Genomic DNA, 23,112 nt, shown 5'->3' with positions numbered 1-23,112 from the left:
AAGCCTTATTAAAGTGAAGATATTTTTCACTTTTCCTTGTAAAAATTTTGCAGATATTGCACCGCGTCTTAAACAAATTTGCTCGTAGTTCTTGTATTATTTCGGCGAGCACTATGAAATATGTATATTTAGATAGCTTTTAGTACATTTATAAGTTAATTGTCTTTAGGAAAAAACTTGCCAATAGTCTTCAGTGCTTCTATGTAAAAACGTATGAAAAATTAAATGTCGATAGGCCCCTGATCTTACCAGTCAAGATTTTTGGAAGATCTCGACTTACTCTAAAAAAAATCATTAGTATAACAAAAAAGGTTTCTCAAGAGGATCCTTTTCGATATAAAGTATAAGAAAATGTTTTATCAAATTGGTAAACAACAAATTTTTGACAAAATTTTAACAAAATCTATCTGTCATTTGTCCGCTTATCAAAACCTTTTTTGGAATAGGCTTGGATTATTAAGGCCAAATGATCTATCGGATTCTGAAAAACCAAAAAATTATGTTTTTTTCTTTTGGATTTTGAGAAATTCGGGAACCGGGCTGTTCGAAATCTCAAGTCTGAAAGCCGAATGATCTCTAGGGAGTAATGGATCACCTTTGAACCTGGGGCAGCTTTGAACTTGGGATTTTTCTCCTATGGAATTGAGCCATATCATAATACAATTTAGCTTCTCAATCTGTTTGTGCAGCTAAATTATATCACAATAAGGCTCAATTTTATTTAAAAATAATTGAAAATCCCACTTTGAAAGCTGCCCTACATTCAAAGGTGCCCCACTCTCCCCTAATATTTTAATAAACTCGCCCCAAAAAATTGTAATATTAATGTGTTTAAAGAACTCTAACATTCAAGTGAACGAGAACAACAAGGTTGTAAAATTTATAAAATGATGACAAAGCATCCCAGTTTTGCAAAATACTCGAATTTACAATGATTTATGTTTTCGCATAATTTTTGTGTGCATTACGGTTTACTACCGATCAAATAGATTTACTAATCAGAAAACCATTTTGAAACAAAAAAAAAGGTTTAAGAAGTGCGCATGTTAAAATATTTTTGACATTATCTTACATTATTCTAACGCGTAAATAAAAAAAATAATTTAGAGAATTGGAAGGCACTTTTTTACAAAAAAAAATACAAAAATGTAAACATAAATACTTTTTTTATGTTAAGGAATCACACCTAATAGCTTAAGACTCCTGCAACGTGGTTGGAAAGACCTTTCCAAAAAATCCAAATTGAAGCAACTCGGTTGAAAGGCTCTCTAAAATGGTTGAACTTTCAAAATCTTGATGATCTTTTTTTAAACATCTTTATATTCTCTTACTCTGAAAAAAAGTCTTGTTAAATGAACAAATAGATTTTGTTGAAATTTTGTCAAAAGGATGTTATTTACCAATTTGACAAAACTTTTTCTTGCATATTGTACGGAAAAACACCCTTTTGACAAACTTTTAACAAGATCCAGTTGGCCGCCGATTTGACAAAACTTTTCCATATTCTGTATGGAAGAACATCCTTTTTTCAAACTCGTCTTGTTAATTTGACAAAGCATTTCTTTCACAGTATTCAAAAATGTTGGGGTAAATATTAGGAAGCTGATTGGAGTGATTTTTTGTATTTTTATTCGCTTTATTACGGATTCTTGTACCGTACATATGTGTAATTTCCCTCCGTTTGTCACCCTGTTGTTCAAAAGCCTTTCTTGCATTTTACTACTTACGGATGGTCTCTACCGATCGGTCATGGTGTAAGATTGGTGAAGACCATCCTTAAGTACTAGAAAAAGCTTAAGCGGTCTTCAGACTAGAGGCTTAGCCCAGTTCCCGAAGGTATCAAAATCTTAAATAGCGATTAATTTTAATACTTTTTGAGAATTTAACAGGTAATTCAACTTTAATAATTCAATCTTAAGGTAGGTTTTTTCCAAATAAAAAACCGTGATTGATGAGAAATTAGAGCAATTAAGCTATATAGCTAAGCCTTAGGTCTAAAGCCCGTATTAAGATCAGCAGGGTGGCAAAGTCTCCCACATCTACGATAAGTGAAATAATTATCCTGTTAAATTATTATTTGACATTGATTCGTCTATAATTTGGTAGCAATTCCGTTTGTCTATCAAAATAGGAAATGTGCTTTTCTAGTCATTTTCCTTAGTTTGACAAGGAAATTCTCATGGTTTATTTAGAAAAAAGCAAAAGGAAAATGTGGATTGAAGACAAAATAGATCGAGTAATAAATATGTCACTTATTGCAATTTTTTGCCCCGTGCCGTCTTACACATTTTATCTAAAGTGATATTTTTAATAAAAGAAATTCTTTTTGAAAAACTCTTAGAATTGATGTCTTCTATAAGAAAAAATATTTTAAAGGAACAACTAGAAAATTACCATTTCTTTTTAAATTCATTGAAACCTAAAACATTTAAGGAAGTTCATAAAAAAAACATTCTATAAAAAGTTTTGGACTTCGATCTTTTTTTTTAATAAGTACTTAAAGCAAAAATTTACACACGTATTTGATAAAACCCTTTTCAATAACGGCATTTACTTTAACTGGAGAATAAACATTTCCATAGAGAATTAAAAGTCATACCGGTTCTGTACGATTTTTAGAATATTTTTCTTCAGAAGGAAGAAATTGTTATTTTTGTCCGATATTCTTATAAGAAAAAGAATGTGTTTAACTCCATAGTTCCCGCACAACTTGTCAAGACACATATTTTTAATGTAAAAACTCAGCTAATAACATTTACTGCGTTTATTTACATATACCTTCAGAAGAAATGTCGGGAAAACTATGACTCAATGCACTATAAAGTAATTTTAAATGAATAAAAATTTTATTATAGTAGTAAATGTGATTTTTCTAATGCTACTTCTGCGGAGTAATTAGGCGTTAAAGAGTTAAATATTTGAATAAATGAAATTAAATTATTTCCTCATGAGTCATTGTATGAAACATTCGTCTTTAAAGGGTTAAAGTTAAAAGGATTAATTTTTAGAGATTTGAACCATTCGTCAAAATTTTTGCCTCCAAAAACTTTTAAGGTTTTCAAAATTTAAGTAGATCTCTGATAGCTTTCAGAGTCGATATGGAGAGTAAATTTTGATTATTTAGAAAAAATAGGTATATACTTAATATTTTTTTATGAGAAAAAATATACTGTCATGGGTTAAATATACATTTGATCCACTCGTTTTTAAAATAAACTATTCTGTGGTTTACATAATAACGGAGAGCTTTCAAGTTCAGATCTGTATTGCAAAAGTCCACCTTAAAATCATTTACTCCTACATAAAGGTTTTAAAGGTCAAGTGCGACAGGCTTTGAAATGGGTAAAAAGCGTGAAAGAGTGTAACATTTAAACATAAAATTAATGCTAATTATTTTATGATTTAACTCAAAAAGGTACACATTGTTAAAATATATCTCTCAAGTATTAATCTGAGTCTATTAGGAATAAGATGATTTTAAAATTCAAACCCTTAATATTTTAATACAGAAAAAATTGCAACATTCTTTAATAATTTAAAATATATCTGTTCTCTTGCTCTAATGTTATTAAAAATCTCTTCAAAATAAAGAAAGTAATTTTAGGCAAACAACTTAAATTAAAAGCATTTGAACTGCCGATGATAGCTTTTTTGATAATTTTTTTGAGAACTTTATCAACATTACTGTTAATGACCTGTTAGGGGTCTGTACAGGGAGCAAGGAAAAAATCTTCACGCGTATTTATAGGGCTAATTTAGATCCAAATTAGTGCTCCTGGACAATCCCCGGGGATTGACTAATCCTTCCACCACGGGGCAAAAGTATTTCGGTGGATAAGCTTTATCCTCTAGCAAGCATTGGCCCACCGTGAGTTAGAAGGCAGGTTATCTCCAGTAGAGAGATGTCAATGGTTTTTATTCAAAGCTAAAGCTGTCTTCAGACTAGAGGTTTATCTCAGTTCCCGAAGGTCTCAAAATCCTGACTATCGAGCAACTTTATTGCTTTTTGAGAACCTAATAGGTCACTCATCTTTAATAATCCAATCCCAAGTTAAATTTTTCCAAAAAATCGTAAAGGATAAAAAATTAGAGCAGTTAAGCCATATGGCTCCCAAAGAGCATTTTCTGACCAATTCGAAAATTTGACAAAATATTGTCGAAATACGCTCGACAGACTCAGAGATTTCAATTTAATTTCGTCGATTTGGCCAAGTTTTGCTCATTGGGCTAAGTCTTAGGTTTGAAGCCATATAAGGGTTATCCATATGGTTTAACAACTATTATGTCTTATCAGTCAAGATTTTTTTTGTTAATTTTCATTTAGGAATTGATGTTAAAGGCTGTGGCAGCCAAAATCCCGAACGTCAAAATCCCGAAAAGGCGAAAATCCCGAAAGCCAAAATCCCGAATTTTAAAAATCCTGAAATTAATGAAATTATATGGAGGAAAATGTTTAGAATAATTATTTTCTAAGACACAGAAGATTTCCCTTTGGCGTTCGGGATTTTGACCGGGACCCGTTAAAGGCATATGACCCAATAGATTCTGAATAATCAATTAAATTAGTGACTGTTAAGGATTTTAAAACCTTCAGGGACTTAGCTAAATCTCCAGTCTGAAAACCGCATTGGCGTAACTAAAAACGAAACAATGATTAAATTACATTTTCGTCAATGTTTTACACACTAAAATCTCTCGCCTTAGGCGGTAGGTCTATTGAGATATCGAGACCCCTTGTTGCGAAAAATCAACTAAATCTCAAGTAAACGAAATGTAGGGTAAAGTGAGATAATTTGGAACCATTTACAATTTGGAACATTTTAGATTTTCTCACTGCTTCAGATGAGCAAAGAGAAAACAAAGACCGCAAAATACAGTAGGCTCTCTCTCAATCGGGCATATGGGGCAAAATGTTATCCAAATTATCGAGAGATTTGGGCATTACAATCATTATAAATTCCACAAAAAGCTCTCAAATTTAAATAATCACGATAAAACAAGGGGAAATACAGCGAATTTGAACAAATTTGCTTTAAAAGCAAACGTGAAAGTCGTTAACAAAATTTTGTGCCCGATTGAACAAGAGCCGATTGAGCGAGAGTCTACTGTAGAAGAAAAAGACGTTTAAGAAAAAAGGCACAGATTTCTTACTTTGGAATCTCTAAAACACTGAGAAAATCTCAAATGTCTCAAATTGTAAATGGTTCCAAATTACCCCATTTTTTTTACCCTAAGGGCTTTCAAAATAAATTTTTCTCTTTGGAAATAACGTAATTTGCTTCGACATGAATCTTGTGCAAATTAAAGTTAATCGTACGTATATTGTTTTGTTTCACAAATAAAAATAATATGTTTAACCCTTTAACGACGAGATACTTTTTACGGACTGAAAATCTAAAATAAAAATTATACTGGGAAACATAATCAATGATAAGTCTTACTTCTAACCTTGGAAAGTCCAACAGAAACAGAGTCTGATTCGGTGTATTTTGTGCCTCTATAAACGATAGGGATAAAAATAGCCCAAAAATTTAAATATTTTTCTGACAATACCAATAAGTAATATTTTTCGCTTTAATGAAAAATATTATGTATGAGTATTGTAGTTTTTATTTTATTGCCAAAAGGGTTTTGCTTTAAAAAAAAATTTATTAATAAAAAATAAATAAAATTAGTTATGAATTTCAAAATTTTAAAAATTCGCCATTTTTAGCTTAAATATTTACTACATAGCAAATAGCTAAAAACTTGCAAAAAATATTCTAGATTCCTTCAACCTTCTACTTTACAATTATGTACAGACATAAGAAAAAAATAACTTTAGATAGACAGGAAAAAAATATTTTCTTTTCCAATCGTCCTTAACTCTTTCGTCTCTTTTGGGACTCTGAGTACCCAAAGCAGCATATGAATGTTCTGTGAAAAACAATCTTTTTTAATTATTCTGAATTGATAAAAATCCGATTCTTGTGGATGATTACAAACTATAAAGATGTCCAAATGTAAGATATGTTTTGTAGGACCTCACTTAATTCCTGAGCTTAGATATTTTTGATTAAAAAATGATGAAATTGGCTTTCAGCATATACTTCGGTCCGAAAAGAGTTAAAGGGTTAACTGAATAGCAATGATAATTCGAAAACTTTGGTTTTGTGCTCTAAGATTTTTTATCGCTGATTTTTTAGATTGTGAATTATTAATTCTGAAATATTTAGAATTTCAGAATAAACATTCGACAACGTTTTGTGAGAATGCTGTTGATAACTTAGTATTCCAAATCAGGCAAAAAATACTAAACCGTATAATTTAATGAACAAAATAATTTTTAAAAATAAAATGAAAATTAATTGATAAATGAATAGAAAAATATCTTATTAAAGTAACAGTGAAGTAAAGCCTATATGACGGTAATCTGTCTGTTGCAGTTGCAATTCACGGGATCAGAATGCCAATGGATGTACGGCTGTGTCTCCAAAGTCTTTTCAAATGGAACTGGGCACAGCATTGGATCCAGCTCGGGATCTCCAGCGAATTCATACACTGATTATGACGAATATGAAGTGTTTGGAATCAATGGGGAATCCCATAGCGTACTCGGGGACACCGCAGCAGGTAAGCGAATTCATGATGTGCCACGAGACACTGAAGGCACTCAGGGAGATCGCAATAGCCCTCGATCATGTTCATCGCAATCATCGCACAAAATTGGCCATGGAAGTGAAGTATGGGAGTCGTCAGGCGCCAATTGGGGATGACAACTACCTGCACATGAGCAAAGGTGGACGTGGTGGAGCCTTCAAAGTCACCTCAGCACCTAGGGATTCTACCCAAGGTAATAGCGACGTGGAGTTCAGGACCATTCGGCCGGGTTTCTTGCGAAGTTGTGAGTAAAGTTGGTGAGGGGTTATGGGGGGAGTAGAACGGACGAAAAGAGTGTGTGTTTCGGACTCATATTCAGTTTTTTTTCGGTGTTGCAAAATGTGATATCTTGTATATTTTGAAAAAACATTCCAATTAAATTATTTTTGTTTTTTTTTATTTAGTAAAATATTATAGAATGAGACGGTAATTAAAAACGAATTAAAATATAAAACGTTTCAGTGTATAAAAAAAATACATTGAAATAACGTATTTTCCGCGTATAAGAAGTAGAAATGTCCTCTAGTAAGGATTGTTAGGAAGGAAAATCCTTTAAGTTTCAATTTTTAAAATAGAAAGAATTAGTTGAAGAAGATAATCTACAATTTAAGACGCAATGCTCATTTGACAAGCAATTAAAAAGTTTCTATAAATGATTAAATAAAAATCTTTCGACCAACATTTTTTCTAGAAAACAAAAAAAATCTTTTTACGTTATTTTCTGTTTCACAAATTGTTTTAATTACTCTTAAGAAATAGTGAGTGTTATTATTTTTTTTTGTTAATTGTAGAGTCCTTCTGCATTGGCAAAAGTCATGCATGATGTGTTAGAGAAAAGAAAAGAAAAAAATGAACAGAAGAATGAAACACGTTGAGCATCTTTTGTGCTCAAAAAAAAATCAGTGTGTGATGAACATTAATCTCAATTAATTATTCCGTCTGTAGGAAAAAAATAAAAGAATGAAAAAGCTACTAAAAACAAAAGTCAAAACAACACGGTGAATTTAAAATTAAAACGAGAGCATTTATGTAATAAATTTAATAAGTTTAATGGTAACGATTCGAACTGTATAAATTACAAAACAGAAAATGCTGAACAAAAAAGATAAAGAAAAACAATTGGCACAAATTTACTGAAATTATTATAGATTTAAATAATTAAAAAAAAAATAAAGAAAAATTTAAATATTGCCCTTTTTTCGTTAGAAGAAGCGCAAAAAAATCCCTTAAGTACTGATTTGAGTACAAATTTTTTAATGTTAATTAAAAGAAAGGAAGAAACTTTCCTCGATATGGGAATAAAAAGAAAAATTGATGAGAAAGTATCAAGTACAAAATTGCCATTAAAAACGGAAAAAACAAATTCAAAGGGCCAAGGAAAATCCTCTTCTGTTAAAAGAAAAAGAAAAAAAAACAACCTAGAAAAATTGAAGAAAGGATTAAGACAATCAAATGTTTTTCTTTTTATCTTTCTTTAATAACTATCTGTGTGTGTTTTTCTTTTTTTTTTTGGAAAAAAGTCCTTCTCTTTTCGTTGGAAACAAGTAGAAAAAATGTTTTAGTATGTAAGTAACCGTTTACTAAAAAAAATGAAACAACAAAAATCAAGAAATATTCAAGCAATGTGTAATCTCACTTCCTCCCCAATTTTTATTAGATAAAATAATGTTAATGAATTAAAGAAAATGAAATTATGGAAATATAGTCAAATTTGTGCACACATGCATCCTCTTTCTTTTCCGACATAACTGCTTAAAATGTATAAAATGAAAAAATGTGTAAAGTATTGAAAATTTATTCAGTTTTCATTACTTGACACTCAAATTAATTTTGACACATTTCTATCAACATTCAGAACTATTCATGTAATTTTATACCGTTCCACGACTTTTTCACTTAGGAATAAACATGTATTGATGAGAAACGTATAAAATTGTTTTCTTTTTTGAATAACACGACCCCGTGTTTGATCGAAACAGTGTAATAGGTTTAATACCTTGGTCTCCCTTCAGAAAGTGGCGATTCTCTTGATGATTTTTTAGGCACAATAATAATGGTAAATCCAAATCCAAAGAGATATAAAGATGATTAACACCAGACTACAGCTGATGCAATAGGTTTTCAAGAAAATTGCTCCATTTTATGTTTTCCTGTCTCAAAGCTGTGCAATTTATTTACAAAAAATGATTAGGGGGAAGTACTCTCCCTTCGAACGTTCATGCCTTCGAATAATGTGAATTTCTTTTGGTTTTCCTAAGAGACTTACACATTTCTATTAATTATTGGTTGGCTTATCACCAATTGTTGATAATTCCGTGATAATTTAGTGTAAATCTCTTACGAAAAACAAAAGAAATTCACATTATTCGAAGGCATGAACGTTGGAAGGGAGAGCACTTTCCCTTACATTGATTTGGGATACGTTTATTTTGAGTTGTAAACATTTATTCTTATTTTAAGCATAGGGGAAATTTTAAAAAATCCAATTTTAATCCTTTCTTTATGAATTTAAGCTTCTTGAAATATCTTAAATCCTTTTGTAAGACTTTCTGACAAAAAAAACACTTATAGGAACAGTTTCTTTGCAGGAAATTCTGTTTGTTGGTCTATTACTACACGGATTTAATTAATTTTGACGGATTTACACGGAATACTAAAATGTTCTATTTAGTGAGTAGTTTTCTTGAAGGAAATTGCACTTATTGATAATATGTCCCCAAAAGAAATGTTCTTAGACCAGAAAGGCTCTTTGAATTTTACTAGAAAAATCGATATAGAGTGAATCAAAAAAAGACTTTTTAAAACAGTAAAAGCGTATTTTATATTTAAAATTATTTTTAGATTATTTTATTTATTGAATATCGTTTAGAAGGCAATGGTTTCTTTCTGCGCCTTCCTCGCTACGCCCTTGGTAAGTAACTGATTCTTAATCTGCAAGAAGAATTTTGATTACACTAAATTTGTAAGCGCACCAAAAAATGTTTATTACTTTAAGACGTTTTCATTCAATTTAAATGTTTTTTAGGAAAACATGGAAACTGTTTCTTTTTATAATTTGAAGCTCTCAATATTTGTGTAGACACAACTTCCCCATGATAAGTTTTCCTTCAAATTCAGTACTAGGTGTCAAAAGTTTGTTGCCTCATATATATACGGGAAACCAGGTACAAAAAATGATAGAAAATATAACTTTTTAAAATTTTTCTTTTTGCAATTAGTTGCCTGTAATCTGTAGATCTTATTTATGTATTTCGAAAAAAAATCTTTTATTTTATTTCATTTAAAAAATAATTGTTTTCCAAAAGTTGTTCAAATTTCATGTGTCAAAAATTTGTTGCCTCATTTGAAAAAGTAATTCAAACAAGTAAATAAAACAAAGTAATTAAAACATGCAACCAACTTAATGTAAACCAGTTACATTTTGAGTCTAATGGTGCGTTAGCATATTTCTAAAGTTGGTGTACTTTAAGTTGGTTGCATGCGTTGCATGTTTTTGACAATTATTTTTTATATGAAATAAAATGAAATATTTTTTCGAAATACATAAATGAGATTTACGGATTACAGGTAACTAATTTGCAAAAAGAAAGATTTTAAAAAGTATTTTTTTTCTATCATTTTCTGCACCTGGCTTCCCGAACATACATAAGGCAACAAACTTTTGACACTCACTGTAGCTCCTCAATACTTTCCGATCCTAAAGCAAAGTTGTCAGAATCATATCTAAGTCTAGAAATTGATCTACCGCAATATTTGAAGTATTATATTTTCTTTTAAGTATTTTATTGTTTTTTATTAATTATTCTTGTTTTTATATATTTATTTATTTCTTTTTTAAACGTGTAATAAACACTAAATATTTCGAAATACAAATCAATTAGAGACTATGAAACAGGGGCATGACATTTCCTATGTTTCCCATATGTTTCTAGCGAGCCGAAAAAACTTTTGAGTTCAATAGCTGTTTTCTGTCATTGTAGAATGAATTAGCAAAAAATACTAATACAAGATAAAAGCCAATTTAATAATGAAGAGGCAACCGAAAACCCTAAATTGGCAACCTGCGTAGTTTTGGAGATATCTCGTGAAATGTGTACGAAAACAGGGAAAAATTACACTAAAACCGGTCGCATTTTTCAGAGCTAATGTCACCCCCCTGCTATGAAAGTTAAAACTTTGAATAGTAAGAAAATAATATTTTACTCACACTTTTAAAGCCAAAAAACAAATAATAATTAAAAATTTAGATCAGTAAAACAAAATTTATTTCTTATTGCTCATAATTGTTATATTCGGAATGTGAGTAAAAATATTATATTACTGTTGGATGACCCACTCGTCCTCAAAAGGTTATATATATACATATTTAATTTCATATGTATATTGCTTTAATAAATATTATTTCACTCTTTTAGTTAAAAAAGGTGGAAATAATATAACAAGCAATTGAAATAAATAAAATCTTGTCTGAAGATAAACGTTTCTTTGTTTTATAATAACATACAGAGTAATTTTATTTTATTGGAATCTAAAAGCGTACATTGCACTATCCGCAATATATTCCTGCTGCACAATGATCAATTCCATTGCGAATAAATTATACCTCAAAATCACTCACATTTCAGATAAAATTTGCAAAAATCAATAAGATCACCTTGACACATCAGGGGCCCAATTTTTGAAACTCTCACTCGCACCCGCGAGCTCTTTAGTGGCCGAGAGAAATCCACTCGCACACCCCGTAGATTTAAATCCTTCTGTAACGACTTCTCCATAACATAAAGTACTCGTTGCACGTACTCAAGAATTTCCGGGGTGTGCGAGTCAATTTCTCTCGGCCACTAAAGAGCTCGCGGGTGCGAGTGAGAGTTTCAAAAATTAGCCCTCAGCGTTACCTTTTTTAAATTTCGAAGGGCATTTTTGGCGCAATTCTGCCCACAAGAGAAAACTCCTGCTGCGCTCCTCGCAGGCTTTCCGCGAGAATGTGATACATCCAAGCAAGAATGGATAGAGAATGAATCGATAAATTGATTTAAATAATTTAATTATTCTTGAATTTATGTCTTATTAGAGGGGAGTGGTGTGTGTGGGATGCTGTCAGTCTAGACACCAACCATACTGTGAGATAGTGAGGTCGCAAATGTACATAATTTCTTTACTCTTATAAAAGAAATCACAGCTATTGCATTTGAACTAATAATCATAAATTATAAAAATTATACATCTTTGAGTTAAGTCATTCATACATTGAAATTATGTATTATGCATTACTCAGGTGCCAGTATTATTATCAATGATTATTATATTCGTATTTAATATTTCTTAACCAAATCCATGGATCATGTTCTTAATTACGTGGACAAGTCCAGAGTTTTACAAAATCAATCCATCGGTATTATTATTAATGTGACTATTCTAAAATCATAACATCTCAAGATATGGTAAACAGAAGAATCACAAAGTGCATAGCTTTAAAAAACTTATCACGTGGTTGGTCATTCGCGAGCTGTCATTGAATTGTTGCTCCCGGTGGTTCTTTTGCACTTCCCATTGCCCAGATAAGCCTCAGACGAGTGTGAGTGTGTGAAAATCAGTGATAAAGCGCGGGGGAGATCAGTGCCTGACCCAATGGGCCATTGGAGAAGACGACGATAGGCGTTCTGGCGTGAAAAGTGTGCGTGCAAAAAGCCACCCACACGATGGAGTTCGCCGAGTTGATTCTCACACCAAAACTCGATAATGTCATCCTGCACGCTGGTGGGGACACTGCCCCCGTAGCCGGGACCCTCTGCATCACTGGTCATCATCTTATTCTCAGTACTCGCAAGGAAGACACACAGGAGCTCTGGGTGAGTATGGGTTCACACATTCCGGCATGGAAGACTTATGGCTCAGTAAAATTTCATGAAAGATTGAAACTTTCAAGATTTGATAAGTTCATTCCTTTTCGTACTGCAGCTGTTGCACCAGAATATTGACTTCCTGGAGAGGAAACCCTACGTGGTGAATAACCAACTTCAGGGTGGGACGATAGTGCTCAAATGCAAAGATCTTCGAGTGATTGCACTGGAGATTTCTGCAGCTCAGGATTTCCTAAATGTTGCTCAGACCATTGAGCAGTTGATCACATTGGATAGTGTCAATCTTCTCTATGCCTTCTTCTATCGGCCAATGTTCTCCATCCTCGAGGATGGCTATGAGATGTTCCGGCCCGAAGTGGAATTTTCAAAGCTCCTTGCCAGTGAGGAATGGCGCCTTACCACGGTGAATCGAGATTTTTCTGTGTGTTCTTCGTATCCGGCAGTTCTAGTTGTTCCACGGTCTGTAACTGACGAGCAAATCCTGGCGTCGGCAACATTCAGGGACGGTGGACGCTTCCCAGTGATCAGTTATCGTCATGAGAATGGTGCTGTTATGTTGCGCAGTGCTCAGCCATCGCCTACGTCCAGCGGGAAGCGCTGTAGAGCCGACGAAGCTATCCTCAATAGTGTCCTGGGCAAGAGTCGCAAGGGATTCATCGTGGACACTTGGGGTGTAAAAGGGAAGAGCACCACAGAAACGGACCAACACTATTCGCAGTGGAAGAAAGCTACACGATCTGTGGGTACTTTTGCTCACATTTCCCAACTCCTGGAGAGCTTCAGTCGTCTCGTTGAGGCATGCAATGATATCAATTGCTCCCCCGATAAGTGGCTCTCTCGGCTGGACAACAGCAATTGGCTGGGTCATGTACTCAGTGCCCTCAATACGGCCTGCGTTGTGGCCCAGTGCCTCGATCAGGATGGCAGTCCAGTACTTGTACACGGTGGCAAAGGCCTAGACACGACCCTCATAGTCACTTCTCTCGTGCAGATCATCCTCAATCCCGATTGTAGAACCGTTCGCGGACTGGAGGCTCTGATTGAGCGAGAGTGGATCCAGGCTGGATTTCCCTTTCACACACGCCACCGTCAATCTTGCTACACTCCAGCCCATATTCGTGCAAAGACATCCGGCTCGAGTTTTGTCCTCTTTCTGGACTGTGTCCATCAGCTGCATACACAATTTGCATGTAGCTTCGAGTTCAGTACAAATTTCCTGGTGATGCTCTTTGAGCACAGTTTCAGCAGTCAATTTGGCACATTCCTTGCCGATTCCGAGCATGAACGCACTCAGCTCGGTGTTACTACCAAAACCACCAGCCTCTGGTCCTACATCAATCGCCCCGAAGTACTGAGGACCATCCTCAGTCCGGTCTACGAACCCAATTCCACAGTTATATGGCCTTCTGTAGCTCCCATAAGTCTCGTGGTGTGGAAAGGGCTCTATTTGCGATGGGTGGTGAATCAGGATCAATCGCTGAGATTGCGAAATCAAATCCAAGCACTTGTTGATGAAGAAAAGGAACTTCGGTCAAAAGTTGTGCGTCTCCGGAAGCAATTGATGGATCTCTACAGGAACTACCAAGACCTCGAGAAGTGTGGACATGGAACTGGTAATTGTGAATAATAATGTCTCTCTCGCCCTTTCAATGTGCAATTTTGTCAGTCAATTCCCATTCCTTCTGTATTCCCAGAAGATTTATCAAAAAAAAAAATGTCCAGAAAATTCTTGCGCTCTCTCTGTCTCTCTCAAAATCCAGCTCGAAGCATTTATAAAGGGATTTTCTGTGGTATATATTCCATGAGGACTGAATGTATTTTGGCATGAATGATTAACCGATAATAAAGATCAAAATATTATCTATATTGCTATGAAATTTATCACTTTTCCTTGTCAAAAATGCTCTCCGGAAAAATCACTTTTTGCTTTCTCACTCAGTGGGCAACAAGTACTAGGCGTCTCCATCTATATTGAGGACTGCGTGGAAAGCAGCGCTCCACTGCGGTGTATTCATGTACTACAAGATTAATTTTTCTTTTTTTTTTCTAAGAAAAATCATGTTCAGGACATGTAAGATTTTTCTAATATCCTTCAAAACATTGGTTAAACTGCGTTAAACTTTTCCTAATAGCATCCACGCAATAATCACTGAATCTTGATCGCTTTTACTACTTCCCAGTAAAAGCGCAACGAAGAATTTTTTGCAGACCAATCCAGTCATTATTTGCTAATAGATTGCCTTGTTCTTCGCACATATCCTCGTCTGTCTATCAAAAAGACTCCAATTATTATGATTGCATGAAGAAAAGAAAACACGATAAATATCGTGTAGCTGGAAATAATTAATGAATCCTTGGGCGCTAATTTGAATGTGAGAGAGCGAGAGGGAAAAAGGCGCGCGCGAACAAAATGCTGTCAGTTGGTTAGAATTCCCCAAACAAAACATACGCAGAAGCTCAATTTCCAGAGGATTTTCTCCTAAATGGGAAAATTTTAGGTCAAGGAAACAAAATGAAAATTATTTAGTGATAGTGCAAAAGTGTCCAAGAGTGCAGAATTATGGATACTTCTGGAGTTTTAATTGAAATTTTTGGTGAATACCCTTCGCTAACCTACAAATTGGGGCCACAAGTGAAGTCTTTGACCCTTTCTGAGTGAGTTCAATGGGTTCAATGAATTCAATCTCCCTAATCAATTCAACACTCTAAAATGTTTCAATTGCCTTTCTCGCAGACACCTCCATGAACTTACGCAGTGGCTCAAGGTGAAGGTAAATGGACAAAATGAGCCAGAAGGGGAGAAGGATCAGGAGCAAGCAGGACGTCTGGGACCAGCTAAAACAGTTTTTGACAAAGATCCAGGAAATGCTTTGGTTTCTATCTCACCTGACCGGCTCACCGTGCAATCCCAGAGTCCGTTTTCCACGGTCAAGGCCAATTGCTGTGTCTTTCAGGTCAGTTCCTAAGGGTTTTTTTAGGGATCAAAGAAAGTACTTTCCCAAAAATATCCCCACTTTCCATTGACATTTAGAATTTTAACCCATTTGCAAAATTTTGCCATTTTAATAACTTTTTTAAATCCAGATTCTATAAAATTATTTTATTAAAAAATTTTGTAAAATTATGTTGCCCTTGACCACGAATCTCTCTCTTATGGGTGGGTAGAAATGTTCGTGTCACATTAGTGCAAACAAAGGAAATAAATTTGCACCCTAATAAGATATCTCAACTACGAAGAGGACGTTCGAATAAAAAGTCTGTGCCAGTTTTCAAATAAATTAAAAAATAATTTTCCTCAAATTGAATAAAATGAGTGTAACCGGTCCTCCCAATTGCATGGGGCCCACTAAAAAATCAGGAAAGATATTCTGTTGCTTTTGTGGAAGAACATTTTATTTTATAGCGGCTCTCGGTGGTTGGAAATATAAAAGAAAGTTTAAGATATAACTTACTAAATGAACTCCTCAGATTCGATCTTTTCACTGATCATGGAAATTTATTTTTACACTCCCTAGCACTGTACTTCATCACTGAATGCTTCCACTTACGTTCTTGTCCAAAAAGGTCATCCTGGCCTTCAAAAGTATTCAAAAAATTTTATTTACACTCTGAAAAACAATTTAAGAAAAAAAAAACAGATGCATTAAGGAAACTCGATTCGATTACATTTCAATTTTTGAGATCGCTGCACTTTCTCCTTAAAAAATGTTCTTGAGTACTAATGTTGTATTACTCTGAGGATTTGATACTCGCAAACGTAAATTAACGCTTTAAGGACGCGAAGCTTTTCATTCACCTACCAAAATTTAATCATAAATATTAAACCGATAAAGATAGAAATATTTTCTAATTTCTTTGGTAAGACATAAACTAAAATATATATATTTTTTTGAGAATACGAATAATCTGAAAATCTTATCACAAAAAAATAATAGAATACACTTCACTAAAATTACCCAGCAGGTTTTGACCAAAATATTTTTGTAGAAATGCTTAAATTAATCAAAATTTCACCTAATTTTTTAAAGACTATTGCGATGTGTGAAAAACCCCTGAGAAATTCCGACAAATCATAGGACTAAGGCTTTTATTTTTTACAGTATTGAACCCTGCAGTAATCCCCTTAACCCATTCATTACCATGGTATTATATATTATACGCAAATTGAGTGATATTAGATAATTTATTCCTGTAGGCAATTGATATTTGAATTTCTGTCGGGAATGCATTTTTAATTGCGTTAGTCCTTCAATTACTTAGAAAAAAATAGCCCGACAGTCATGCAAAAATTTTGTTCAAAATGGCGGACGGAATAATCGACATCCCGTCGAATTTGTTGAAATTGGACTTTATCTTCTTTCCTGATTTGAATTCCGGATGCCAATGTCTTTTCTTAGATAGTTACTCTATCTAAATCAATAGAGTTTGTAATGAATTAATCTACATTATTTAAATTCAATGACCGTTAATACGTGTGTTTGACAGCGGCTCCCCGCGCTCCCATAATACAGTAGACTCTCTCTCAATCGTGAATATGGGGCAAAATGTCATCCGGTTTAGCGATAGAATTTAGCGTCAAAGCCTTTGTAAATTCCACAAAAAGTGCCCAATTATAAAGAATCACGATAAAATAGGAAGAACTACAGCGAATTTGAGCAAATTAGCTTCATAATTAAGCGTGAAAACTGTCAACAAAATTTGACGCCCGATTGAGAAAGAGCCGATTGAGTGAGAGTCTACTGTAGATATTTTTTCTTATAAAAAAGTCCTCTATAAATCTGTAAGAAACTAATTCCAAAATATGAACATTCAAGTAATCGCTAGTACATTGACTGAATGGGTTAAATGTTCATAATTTTAAGAGACTAGGAGTAGAATAAGGAATATGAAATTTTGATATTTTTTTTTAAATTTTATTTTTAGAACGTATTCATTAATTAATTAGTGAATGTTTTCAGGACAATTTGAAGTCACTAAAGATGAATTCTTTGTCCTTTGCATGCTATTCAGAAACGTTTTCCTTCCAAATTTTCTTATCAAAAATCGCTCTGGTCAAAATACATTAGGACAAGTACATTAGAATAAGACACATAGTAAAATGAAATATACCTGTTCTAATCGAAGAAGTTTCTGCTTAAACCAAGAAAAATATTCAAGGTATTTAGAAAATAGCTTGAAAAGAAAAAGTCTTTCTTGTTAACATAATATTAGAAAATTTTTATGTGACGAAGAATTCCTATCAAATTAGACAAATGGATAAATTCTTTCGTTTACAAAAACCCGTTAATAGAAGCAAATAAAAATGTCACAAATTACCCCATGCATGCTATCAATATTTGAGAGGTATCCAAAAGTCAACATTCAGAGAATGGTTCAAAAAAGAGATAGCAAAGCGACCTAGCTTAATTTTTATATGTTAATAACGTAATGTAATGCACCGCCTACACCCAACAACTCCGGGAGCATGGAAGAAGCATCCACAATGCGGGGAAGGCGCTCCTGGGCGAGTCTACAAACGGACTAGCAGATTCTTCTAACACGGGATATGGACATTGTAAAAATGATTACCTTTCTAATGAATATAATCTCGATACGATTAATAATAAGTCCCATGCCCGTGGAATCAAGTGCAGTGAAGTACACTGGATGCAATCCGAACACCTTTAACGCCAGAAAAATTCCTGGTGACCTAAAGGGGATTCGAATCCGGGACACTTTGATCAGGGGCCTCTCGACATTTCATTTTTCCATACGTTTTTGCATAGAGGCACTGAAGACTATTGGCAAGTTTTTTCCTAAAGAGAATTGACTTATCAGTTTAATATATTTCGAAATCGTGCATTAAAAGCTATCTAAAAATACATATTTCATAATGCTCGCCGAAATAATACAAGAACTACGAGGAAATTTTGTTTAAGTTGCGGTGCAATATCTGCAAAATTTTTACAAGGAAAATTAAAAAAATCTTCACTTTTTATTAGGCTTGATGGGCCCCTGCTTGCATCATAGAGCGAGTGCTCTACCACTTGACCCATTGAGTGCCCCGATTCTTTAGATAGATTATAAAAAACCTATAATGCCGGCTTCAGACTGGAGGTTTAGCCCAGTTCCCGAAAGTCTCAAAAATCTAAATAACAAGTCATTTTATTGATTTTTCAATATCTATTGGATCATTTGCCCTTGAATTGTGCCGCGTTAAGCCAAATTAATACAGGCGTTAAGCCAAATAGCTAAACCTTAGGTCTGAAGCCCGTATAAGGTTAACTGCTATTTAGGGTTTTGAGACCTTCGGGAACTGGGCTAAACGGGCTAAACCATCTAAAACTCTTAATCAAAAGACCTCTAAGTCCCAGACGTCCTTATTAAAAGGTACCTCTTTTTCTTGGCTCTAGGATAAATGGATGTATGAGGTTCAGTTGCGTTCGAAGGGAGTCATGCAGATTGGCTGGTGTTCAGCCAAGTGCAAATTCACAACAGACACCGGAGTTGGTGACACTAAATACAGCTACGGTCTGGATGGTAGCAAACAGAGAATCTGGCATGTGTACACAAAGAAATATGGGCCCTACTGGCGCAGTGGGGATGTCTTTAGTGTGTGCTTGGACATGGATGGTGGGAAGATTGAGTACTATCGGAATGGAGTAAGTCTGGGTGAAGCATTTTCAGATATTGAACGTGGACCAGGATTGGCACTCTTTCCGGCAGTTTCACTCTCCTACAATGACAGTCTAACGGCTAATTTTGGTGGTTCTCCCTTTAGACATCCCATTCCGGGATACAAACCCCTTCAGTTACCCCCAAAATTGCTCCTGCAGCAAGCTGATTACCTGCTACAGTACCTGGCAAATCTCTCTCGATTGATTTCACGCAGTAAGAAGCCTCAGGATCAGGAGAAAAACTCCACGGATTCTGTGTTTATGGTTGTGGCAGCAATTCTGGTGGAGGAATTAGCACCATTGCTGACGAACTCCTATGTTGTTGAGGATAAACTCTTCTCCTATGTCAGGAGTATGTGCGTTATTCGCAGTGATCCAAGTCAGAATAATGTGATTCATCCGGGATTGCGTGATTCCACTCTGGGAACTTTCCTGACACTTCTCTGGACTTATATGGAACCCGATGAAATTAAGGGTGTTATAATGAAGCTGATCAATTTGATTGGGAGTAGTTACAAGGAAACACCTATTGATTTGGAGTATGAGAAACAGAGGATGGTCATTGTAGTTCTCACATGCATTTGCAATCATCCCATGACGAGGAAGTATCTTTTATTGGAGAGGTTCTTCGAGAAGAATTGCCTTCCACTCTTTTTGTATATTAAGCCACCCGATGAGGCGGCTTTGGAACGCCTTCTGCCCGATGATCACATCTGGACAGAGGGAATTGGTGGACGGAAGGACCTGTATTTAGCTGCATGCGAAAAGCTCAATTCCTGCACAACAACTCTATATTCACTTCAGAGGAATCTCATTGCTGTTCTGCTCAATCATTCCGATGGATCTCTCGATAGTCCGTCGAGTCGGAGGATTTTTCTTACGAAATTCCGGAACTACGTCATGGAAAATAGCCTGGAGCACAGGAGTCTGTCTATGCAAAATACCTACGCGACTCCAACTCAGCCAGCGGTGGCACTGTCTTTCTTATGTATCCTTCTGGACGTTACTCGTCAACTTCTGGCTGTGGAAGTGCCCCAAAAACGCACTCAAGTGGATCCGGTGAATTTCTACAATGATGCCTTCACTTACTTCCACTTTGATCGCCTAGGAGGCGTTTTGTCGCATCTCAAGAAGGTGTTCCGTACAGAGATGATCGGTGCTCTGGGCGAGAGTCACCCGGCAATTGTTCCTTTGGCACAGGAACCTTCTGCTCGGCAAGATTCTGCAGATTTCTACTCGGCTATGCTCATGATAACACAACATCAGCCTAATCAGAATTTTCCTTCGAGCATACCTAGAAATATTTTTCCCGTACGACAAGTGGGAAGTCCTGTCCGTAGAGGCATTGACAGGAATACCAATCAATCTTTAGATGAACTTCTCGATTGCTCCATATTCTATTATTACGCTGTGGCTCATAAATATATCGTCATGATTGCTGATTTGCGGGATAACATTGCGATGTTGTCGGGAATTTTGTCAGAAACAAAAGATTGCTCAGATGAGGTGCTCAAAACCCTGGAAGAGCTCAAAGATGCCAATGGTGGCTTGTCCAATACTCACGATGACATTCTACTGGAGATTCAGGAACGTTTCGGTCAGCGAAAAAGCATCTTTGCTAAAAGATCAATGGAATTGGCCAGGAAGCAGGCATGGTATCGCTCAGTAGCTCTTGGAGCTCATCGTCGAGATCTTCTGTGTTGGTTGCTCAAACTTATTTTTGACACCCTCCAGACAGCATCCAGCCAGGGTGTCTTGTTCTCCTTTGTCCCAGAGACTTACATCAATGTCCTGCCAATTCTCCTGGACACAGTTCTGGACTTTAGTTTTCATGACATGAATCTTCAGCACGACCTGTCAGACTCGATGTCAATTGTGATGAGTGCAGCTGAATTCCTTGCAGCACACTCCACAGATCCTCGTGTGGTACTTGCCTCATGTAAGGATGCTCTCCTGCAGGCACTGGGAACAGTCACTTGCCATGAGGTCGGGATTAGAGCGCTAGAAAAGACATCAGCTAGCAGCCAACTGGCAATGGTGCATTCTCTATTGAGACCTTATGAAAATCGCGCTTGGGGACAGAGCAATTGGCTCCTTTTGCGTTTCTGGCTGGGTGAAGGATTTGCCTACAGGTTTGTGTATCTTCATCTTTTTAATAGGGGAGACCGGGGCAGAATTAGCCACAGACAGAATTAAACAATGGGATCTGATTAGATTGAGAAAACCGCTATTCATTTAAAAGGGACAGATAATCCTAACCGGCTTATGTAGGTGAGATTCTTAACGTGAGCTAGCTCGAAGTGTATGCAAATTCGATTTGGAGCTGAAGTTGGGAGACGCTATTCAGTTATCTTGAATCAAATTCGTGAAATTATGCAAATTTTGTATTTAAACCAAAATATCAAGGATTTGGATGAACTGGCAGAAAAGTGATATATGGGTGAAATGTAGACCAATATGTTCTCTATAATTTTCCCATAGAACATGATCTCATCGATTACTCAGAAGCCAAGATAATCGAGGTTTTTTGTTTCTTAACTCGTTTTTTCATCCAGAGTTCCCCAAGTAGTCATTTGTTGAACTTCAACTATATCAAAGAATTGTTGTCCTTTGTGGGACTTTCCATTTAAAACCCTATTTTAAGTGTCTTGGTGGAGTAGAGGCAGTCAAATTGGCATCTGAGTGATTTCAAAGCGTTATTATGGGAAAAATCATTTTTTTCACACTTAAACGGCAAAATCGGAGTGATAGCGTAGTCTGAGCGGAAAATGATGTATGGACGAAATGTAGAGACAAATGTGTTCTACAATTGTGTCGAAGTAATCATCAAAATCGGTTTAGCGACAGTCGAGATAATTGAGGTTATGTGATATTGAAATTGGTTTTTCGACTGTGGCGCCCCTGGTGTTGATCCCACGAAGTTCAATTGTTCTAGAAAGTTGTAGCATTTGGTGAGATCTTTCGTTTAAGCCCTTATTCATCAAAATCGGTCACATAGAACCGGAGATATGATTTTTTGAATTTCGTGAACTTTGACCCCTCATATCTCCGGTTCTATTGAAACCACAGCGCACATACGCACCATTTTGGAAACGTCCTAGACTGGACTACAACATACTAAAATTTCATTAACTTGCACAATGCCGTTTTTGAGAAAAGTGACTTTGAATTTCGATGAATTTTGACGCTATCACAGCGCCACCTGTGGTGACTTTTTGAACTTCCATCTGAAAGTGCTCATTGAGACGAAACCAAAAAGGTAAAATTTAGGTCGCTATGTTAATTAGAACCGGAGATAGAGGCCGGTCAATGTTCGAACTTTGACCCCTTATAGCTCGGGTCAGGGGTTATGGATCGACTTAAGGTTTTTTTTGTTTGATAGGTATAATCAACGGCTACAACATACTAAATTTTCAGCCCGATGCACAATGGAATTTTTGAGTTATTTAACTTTTAAGATTTAAAAATTTTCTTTTTAAAAAAAGCGCCCCTAGCGGTGGTTTTATGAACTTGCGATGTTAGAAGGGGAAGTGGCATTTCACGAGAGCTTTCCAAAAAGCCCTCACTTTTTAAATTCTGACAATTAGAACCGGAGTTATGGCCATTTTAAGAAATTTTTTTTTTATAGCTCGGGTCAGGGGGGTCGGGGGACCTTAAGTTTGGTATTGATGGAAAGCTCTAAGGCCCAGCTATAACATACTAAAATTTGAGCCCGCTCGATGCCATAGGGGCGGAGCTATTGAGAAAACAAAAAAAGGGGGGTCTTCAAAATGGCGGAAGGAGGGGTGGGGGGTGGGGGGTCAATGCACCAAGTTGCAATTTTCACCCGATATATAACCTTTGCCGAAAACCGCAAGTCGATATCTTTTTTAGTTTAGGAGCTATTAAGCTCCAAAGAGCGGCCGGCCGGCCGGCCGGGAACGTAACTTAGCCACATATATATTCGGAATCACATG

The 23,112-nt window shown here is 35.5% G+C and overlaps 3 protein-coding genes across 3 annotated transcripts in view; all 3 read left to right on the top strand.

Annotated features, from left to right (window-relative positions):
• LOC129810322 (GTPase-activating protein) overlaps window positions 1-8,572 on the top strand; it is a 35,029-nt gene extending 26,457 nt beyond the window's left edge. Inside the window, exon 6 of the mRNA XM_055860714.1 lies at window positions 6,426-8,572. Within this exon, the coding sequence (XP_055716689.1) occupies window positions 6,426-6,891 (466 nt within the window). The 3' untranslated portion in view covers window positions 6,892-8,572. The remainder of the gene's footprint in view (window positions 1-6,425) is intronic.
• A 3,514-nt stretch (window positions 8,573-12,086) lies between these two features.
• LOC129810326 (myotubularin-related protein 9) lies at window positions 12,087-14,366 on the top strand. Its single transcript, XM_055860719.1, has 2 exons — window positions 12,087-12,488; window positions 12,598-14,366. Exons 1-2 carry the CDS (start codon window positions 12,339-12,341, stop codon window positions 14,125-14,127), a joined length of 1,680 nt encoding a protein of 559 aa, XP_055716694.1. The 5' UTR covers window positions 12,087-12,338; the 3' UTR covers window positions 14,128-14,366.
• Window positions 14,367-14,815: 449 nt separating this feature from the next.
• Window positions 14,816-23,112, top strand: part of LOC129810321 (E3 ubiquitin-protein ligase RNF123) — a 16,983-nt gene continuing 8,686 nt past the window's right edge. The window contains exons 1-3 of the mRNA XM_055860713.1: window positions 14,816-15,155; window positions 15,235-15,454; window positions 18,893-21,288. Of these exons, the coding sequence (XP_055716688.1) occupies window positions 15,061-15,155; window positions 15,235-15,454; window positions 18,893-21,288 (2,711 nt within the window). The 5' untranslated portion in view covers window positions 14,816-15,060. The remainder of the gene's footprint in view (window positions 15,156-15,234; window positions 15,455-18,892; window positions 21,289-23,112) is intronic.

Source organism: Phlebotomus papatasi, chromosome 1, assembly GCF_024763615.1.
Source record: "Phlebotomus papatasi isolate M1 chromosome 1, Ppap_2.1, whole genome shotgun sequence".
In the NCBI taxonomy this organism is placed as follows: Eukaryota; Metazoa; Arthropoda; class Insecta; order Diptera; family Psychodidae; genus Phlebotomus; species Phlebotomus papatasi.
This window is presented reverse-complemented; position numbering and strand designations above follow the sequence as displayed.